General features: G+C 52.3%; 1 protein-coding gene across 1 annotated transcript; it reads right to left on the bottom strand.

Moving 5' to 3' along the window:
- Positions 1–727: 727 nt before the first annotated feature.
- Positions 728–3,878, bottom strand: LOC115640541 (kallikrein-14-like). Its single transcript, XM_030543389.1, has 5 exons — positions 3,833–3,878; positions 3,134–3,290; positions 2,338–2,591; positions 1,600–1,739; positions 728–880 (listed from the first exon to the last, which is right to left on the bottom strand). Exons 1-5 carry the CDS (start codon positions 3,876–3,878, stop codon positions 728–730), a joined length of 750 nt encoding a protein of 249 aa, XP_030399249.1.
- Positions 3,879–7,122: the final 3,244 nt, after the last annotated feature.

Here is a 7,122-nt window from a genome sequence, read left to right on the forward strand (position 1 = left end):
CTAGCCCCCTGCTTCTCCAGCCAGAGCATCACCTGGGATGCGCATGGGCTCTTGGTTCCACCAGAACTCCTGGGTCCTTCCCAGAGTAGCTACTTTCCAGGGCACTGGCCCCCCAGCCTGGGAGTGTGACCCACATTCTTGGTAGCCTGGTGTTCCCGCATCCTGGAATGGATATTTCACCCGAATGGTCTGTCAATCTTAGATGCTTATTTGGTCCCTCTCCTCTTAGTATCTGAGCAACCTTTCATGTATTTATCCTCACAATGCCCCTGGGCAGCAGGGCAGTGTGCCAATCTCCAACTTATTGATGGGAAACCGAGGCACCAAGCTATTTGCCCACAGTCACACGTGGAGCATCTGTGTTAGGGTAGGGAATTGATCTCCACTCTCCAGAGCCCCCTTCTGGCTCTGGAAGCTAGGAATAGTGTATTAGCAGCAATTAAAAAAAACACCTAAACATTTGGGGGAAAATTTCCTTGCGCAGGAAATTCCAGTATTTCAACTTTTCCTTCGAATTTGAGCCTGACTCTTAATCAACAGAAATTCCATTTCTCTGGCTAGCTCCACCCAAGAGCTAGATGCACTCAGGGGACCAAGGGGCTACCAGCCCCATCACCATGGCAGCGCTGCATCCGCTATTGCCCCAGGAACCCGGGGCTCTGAGGACGGAAGAAGACGCGGAGGCATGGGTGTGTGTCTCATGTTTTATTGGGGTTCCTGGGGCGACTCATCCTCCCCGTACAGTTTGCTGGATCCAGCTGATGTATTTGCTGACCTTGGTGTAGACACCCGGTTTGTTAGGTTGGGCGCACTCCTCCAACCCCCATGACACAATGCCTTGGAGGATCCCATCGCATACCAGAGGACCTCCGGAGTCACCCTGTGGAGATAGAACCGGTGTCACCAGCTGTGTACCCCTCCCCGACATGCCCATGGGGGATGGGGGGGGGTCAATAGCTCAGTGGAGAGGAAGGAGGCAAGGATGCATTTGGAGCAGGGTAGGCAAATATGCTAATCAACTGCTGAAATAATTTGCATAAAACATCACATGGAACAGAACTGGGCAGAACCCAGGCTGGCCCCGCCCTGGTGTCAACTGCAGTGTTGAAACCCTGCCCCTAATATTCCCAGTTGCCCCTGCTTTGTGGCCCCATTGTGCCGGGCACTGCACAGACCCCGACCGAGATCATGTCCCTCTTGTACATTCGGTCTCCTTCCTTGTTGCTCGGGCTCCTTGAAGGCCCAGCAGTGGCAGGCTCGATCCCTGATGCCCCACACATGGGGAATTTTCTACAACACCCATCCCCACATGCTTCTACGACACGGTGAGGGGCTGAGAAGGGGTTGGTCTGGACTCCACAATACCCATTCTATTTGGACGCTAAGGTCCAAATCTGGGAATATGTTATGACACTCTGCCAGCTACAGTCCCTGATTCTCTTTCTGCCACTCGAGATCAAACGTAGAGCTTGCTGGGAAAGTTTTGACAAAACATTTTCCCATTGAAAAATGACGCTTTGTCAGCACTGAATTTTTTCACGGGACAGGAAACCCATTTCCCAGACATCTACCCAACGTATCTGCAACGACACCCCAGACCTGGCAAGAATCGATGCCTCCTTCTGGCACACCGGCGCACAGCATGTTGTCACTGACCAAGCTGGAATACTCTTTTTGACATTCCGCCGCTGAGATGATCCTGAGGTTGGCGCATTGCAGCATGGCTGGGAATGATGCTGCTGGGTGCAGAAGAAAAAGAAGAAATCAGAGATAAATGGCTCTGAATTCTCATTTGCACGATCTGGGCTACGAAAAGGGAAAATCAGCGCAGGTGGGGAATTGCTCAATAAATGGTTTTTGCACCAAAACGTGCCGGTTTGTTGAACAGGGGAGTTTTCGGCCACTCTCCCGACTCGACCCTTTGTTGGATAACAGAGTTTCAAAACTGTTGAGTTTTTCAACATTTTCAAACTGGAAAATGTTGAGGGGCTGTGAGTGGAAACAACTTTTTATTTTGAAATGTTAGGGAAAAAAAAGGGGAAAGTTTGAAAGCGAAAGGAAACTTTCTGAAGTGATTGAAACAAAAGACTACAATGGGCCCCGAATTGAAAATTTTAAATAACAAAAATATAATTTTTCCTCCTGGTTCAGGATGGGAAATTTTCTCAATATCTGGAAAATAATTTGGGGACAAAGGCAACATGTGACTGACTCAATGTCTCCCTCTAGTCATGGCTGAGTGGGCTGCAGCCGTGGCTAATGCAGCTGGCTCAGCAGTTCATGTGTTAAGAGCCCAGAGATCCCACGTTCACTGCTGTGTCCCATGGGTCAGCGTACGTAGCGGGGAGGTGGTGGTGCCCCATCCGGACACCTGGCAGACACTCCCTGGTGGGGCAGCACTGTTGGCCAGTGCAATGGGGTGCACGTTGTTATTTGTCTGCACGGGTGTGATGAGTTTGATGAGCATGATGTCGTTGTCCTTGTTGGCGCTGTTGTAGTTGGGGTGGGGAATGAGCTTCGCAGCCATCCGGAGCTGCTCAGTCTCATCCAGCTGCCGCAGGTTGTACTCGCCCAGCCGTACATTGGTGATGCTGAAAGCAAATGCAAACAGCAGCTTGTCTGGGGAAACTGACTGCAAAACAACTGACAGATCAGGCTGCTGGACCCTGACCGAGATCAGGGCCCCGTTGTGCCAGGCACTGTGCAGACCCTGACCGAGATCAGGGCCCTGTTGTGCCGGGCGCTGCACAGACCCTGACTGAGATCAGGACCCCATTGTGCTGGGTGCTGCACAGACCCCGACTGAGATCAGGGCCCCGTTGAGCCAGGCCCTGCACAGACCCCGACCGAGATCAGGCCTTTATGCGGGCGCTGCGCAGACCCCAGCCGAGATCAGGGCCCCATTGTGCTGGGTGCTGCACAGACCCTGACCAAGGTCAAGGCCCCGCTGTGCCGGGCGCTGCCCAGACCCCGACCGAGATCAGGGCCTCGCTGTGCCAGGCGCTGCCCAGACCCCGACCAAGATCAGGGCCCCGTTGTGCCGGGTGCTGCGCAGACCCTGAGACACACACACACAGAGCAGGGGTCATCCCCTCCAACAGGGTCAGCAGGGACACCTCTCCCCCTGGCCTACCCAGGCAGTTGGCAGTGAGCAGCCGTCAGCACCCAGTCCTTGCTGATGAGCACCCCTCCGCAGTACAGCCGGACTGAATCAAAGATCGCGGCCTGCCAGGGCAGGGTTTTCTCACAGGGGTAGCCCCCGATGATCCGCGTGTCTGTCTGTGCCATCACTGCAAGGGAAGAGCAACACACGGCACTGCAATGCTGGAGTGTGTGTGTGTATGTGTGTGTGTGTGTGTGTGTGTGTGTGGAGACAGTTACAATAAAAACCAAGGGCCTGGTTCTAGTCTCACACCAGTTTTATAATGAGCCAGCCCCATTGACTGCACAGGAGTGACTCCTGATTTACTCCTGAGGGAGTGAGGGGGAATTGGCCCACATGATAAATGCAAGCGAAGGAGGCTGATGAGTACCGCGCCCCCCAGAGCAGACTCATCCCCTCCTGCAGGGGGCAGCATGGACACACACACACACACACACACACACACACGCACACAGAGCAGAGCTCATTCCCTCCAGCAGGGGGCAGCATGGACACACACACACACACACACACACACACACACACACACACACACACACACAGAGCAGGGCTCATTCCCTCCAGCAGGGACACACATACACACACCAGGACTCATCCTTTCCAGCAGGGGGCAGCAGGGAGAAACACACACACACACACACACACACACACACACACACACGCACCTACCTGCTGGCACTAGCACCAACACGATCTTCAGCAGCTCCATAGCCATCCTGCTAAAGGCCTGTGTTGAAGCGGGTCTCTCTGCCAAGTCACTAAGTGGGGGACCAAACGGGCATCATTCAGGGGAACAGAGATTCCTCCTTTCCACCCACAACTGCTTTGCCCCTGCTTCTCCTATGGCAGAGGCTATGCCCACAGCCCAGTCCATGCTCACAGCCCCAGCTACCATCTCCTCTCCTGTGCCTCCCACAAGCCACTCTCTGGCTGAGCCCCAAAGCCACCCGGGTCCCTCTGGCAAAGTGTCGCCCAGGAGAAGATGGTCATGATCTGGCACCACCATGTTCCTTTGTGTCACCTTCCCACCACGTTCCTCCCTCAATGTATGGCTGCAGCAAGCTGGGAATTTTCTTCCTGGAGGGAAATCTCAAAAATTTGTTGCCATGAAAACCAAAATTTTGAAATTTCCCCTGGAGCTGAAATTCGGTGGTGGTGGGAAATGGCTTAGGAAACATTGAAATGTCTCCCTCATCCTAAGCCCCAGCCCCCAGCCCCTCTGCTCCCAAGCCACAATCTCAGGGTTCTGAAGAAACACTCCCTCATCCCCCCAATCTCTCCCACCTGCACCTCCAAAACAGCCCTCCCTTTTGCTCCCCCTCCAGACCAATTCGCTTCTCTCTACCCTCACCAAATCTGACTCTTAAAGTCAATTACTGTGGCCCCACAATTCTCTTAAATCAATAGCAGGCTGGATGCTCCGCCCCTAGAATTAATTGCAGTATGGATGCCCCGCCTCCAGCGTCAACTGCAGTGTGGACGCCCCGCCTCCAGTGTCAATTGCAGTGTGGACGTCTTGCCTCCAGTGTCAACTGCAGTGTGGATGCCCTGCCTCCAGTGTCAATTGCAGTGCAGACGTCTTGCCTCCAGTGTCATTGCAGTGGCTCCCCCCCCCCCCCGGATCAATTTCAGGATTCCTCTGTGGAGCCCACTAAGGTGTGTGGGATGAAAGCACTTTTGCCACCAGCATCCTGTGTGGATCTGAAGATGCCCTAAGGTCACAATTAGATCCAAACCCAAGTTGGTTCTCTCTTGTACTTAAGAACACATCCCTCGGACCAGCAACCAGTCATCGGCCCCACATGACCCAGGCAATCAAAGCCTCGATTCCTGGTTCTCCAGGTCCGTGCCAGTCCGGCTCCTCCCTCTCCACTCTGCCAAGCTCTGCCATGATCTCCTTGTTTGCCTTGAGCTCTCTGAAGCCAGCGGCTCTCTCACACCCTCCCTCCTTTCTGGACTCACATGGCACTGCCCAGACCCAGACACATTTCTCTGCACCTGGCTGCCCAGCAGCTCCTGCTCCCTCCTCTTCCTCTCCTCTCTCTGCCGCCTGGTTGTGGCTCTCCCCTGCTCCCTGGCATTATTCACCTGCTCCAAGTGGGGGCGTTCTGATGGGCCATAAGCTTTCTGCATCTGCTGACTCTAACAGGTGCCAGACAGCAAGGGAGAATCCTGCCCCGATTCCTAGGTGACCTCATCGCAACACACCTTCCTGTGAGATCAGGGCCCCATCATGCTGGGTGCTCCCCAGACATGCAGGGAGAGACAATCCCTGCCCTGGCTGAGATCAGGGCCCCATTGTGCTGGGCACTGCACAGACACACAGTGAGAGACAGGCCCTGCCCCAGCTGAGATCAGGGCCCCGTTGTGCCAGGCGCTGCCCAGACACAGTGAGAGACAGTCCCTGCTCCAGCTGAGATCAGGGCCCCATTGTGCTGCAGACCCTGGCTGTCCCGGTCTCCCTGACTCTAAGGTAGCCCAGCAGGTGAGCGGCCAGGAAATGAGGTATGAATCCAACCAAACTTCATCACAATCAAGCTGCTTCCATGGCAAGTCTCAATTTCAATGAATGGGCGTTTGCTGAACAGCTCTTGTTAGTATCATGATCCCTGTTCTACACATGGGGGAAATTGAGGCACAGACAAGACAACTGAGTGGCCCCCGTAATGGCTGAGAAGAGATTACAACCCAGGTGTCCTGAGTAGTAACTCAGCTCCATACCCCTTTGAACCCCCATGGTGCTTGGACCTCTCTTGGGCCATGTTTCAGAGCTTGATTTATTTCATGGCTACAGCCATGTTCCTGAAGCTTGCCATCAGCTTTTCCTTCACAGAGGGAATTCCCTTGCTGCCTATATTTATCGTTGTTATATATTAGGTGTATTACGGGAGCAGCTCTGAGTGGCAGGCAGGGCCCAGGACCTGTGGCGCTAGGTGCTGTACAGACACAGAACCATGAGCTAACCCCTTCCCCAAAGGCCCTTTGCCTTCCAGGAGAACAGAAATCTCCCCTTTCTCACCCTTGTCCCCTTTTTCCTGTTATACTCCTGGGCACGACCTGTCCTCAATGCTTGGATCTTTTAGCGGTTCCATTGTCAGGATAGGTAGATAGAGCGGGTGTATGGGGATAGATAGATAGATAGATAGATAGATAGATAGATAGATAGATAGATAGATAGATAGATAGATAGATAGATAGAGGGGTGTATGGGGATAGATAGATCAATAGATAGATAGATGGAGGGGGTGTATGGGGATAGATAGATAGATCAATAGATAGATCGATAGATAGATAGAGGGGTGTATGGGGATAGATAGATAGACAGATAGATAGGGTGCATGGGGATAGATAGATAGATAGATAGATAGATAGATAGATAGATAGATAGATAGATAGATAGGGTGCATGGGGATAGATAGAGTGGGTGCATGGAGATGGGGGGTCCCTGGGGATAGATAGATAGATAGATAGATAGATAGATAGATAGATAGATAGATAGATAGATAGGGTGCATGGGGATAGATAGATAGATAGATAGATAGATAGATAGATAGATAGATAGGGTGCATGGGGATAGATAGATAGATAGATAGATAGATAGATAGATAGATAGATAGGGTGCATGGGGATAGATAGATAGATAGATAGATAGATAGATAGATAGATAGATAGATAGATAGATAGATGATAGGGTGCATGGGGATAGATAGAGTGGGTGCATGGAGATGGGGGGTGCCTGGGGATAGATAGATAGATAAATAGATATGTAAGCAGAGTCAGGATGAGCGCTACCCTGACACCTGGTGGTGAATTATAGGGAGTGTGGAAAGAATTTCAAGAATTTCAAAGAGTGTGGAAAGGGATTTTGAATATTTGCATTGGCATCCACGCCCCACTTAGCATAAGCCCACAGCAGACTGGAATGGTTATTTTAACAGCTCTGGGATCCCCAATTTCTT

The sequence above is a fragment of the Gopherus evgoodei genome, unplaced genomic scaffold, assembly GCF_007399415.2.
Source record: "Gopherus evgoodei ecotype Sinaloan lineage unplaced genomic scaffold, rGopEvg1_v1.p scaffold_31_arrow_ctg1, whole genome shotgun sequence".
Taxonomy (NCBI): domain Eukaryota; kingdom Metazoa; phylum Chordata; order Testudines; family Testudinidae; genus Gopherus; species Gopherus evgoodei.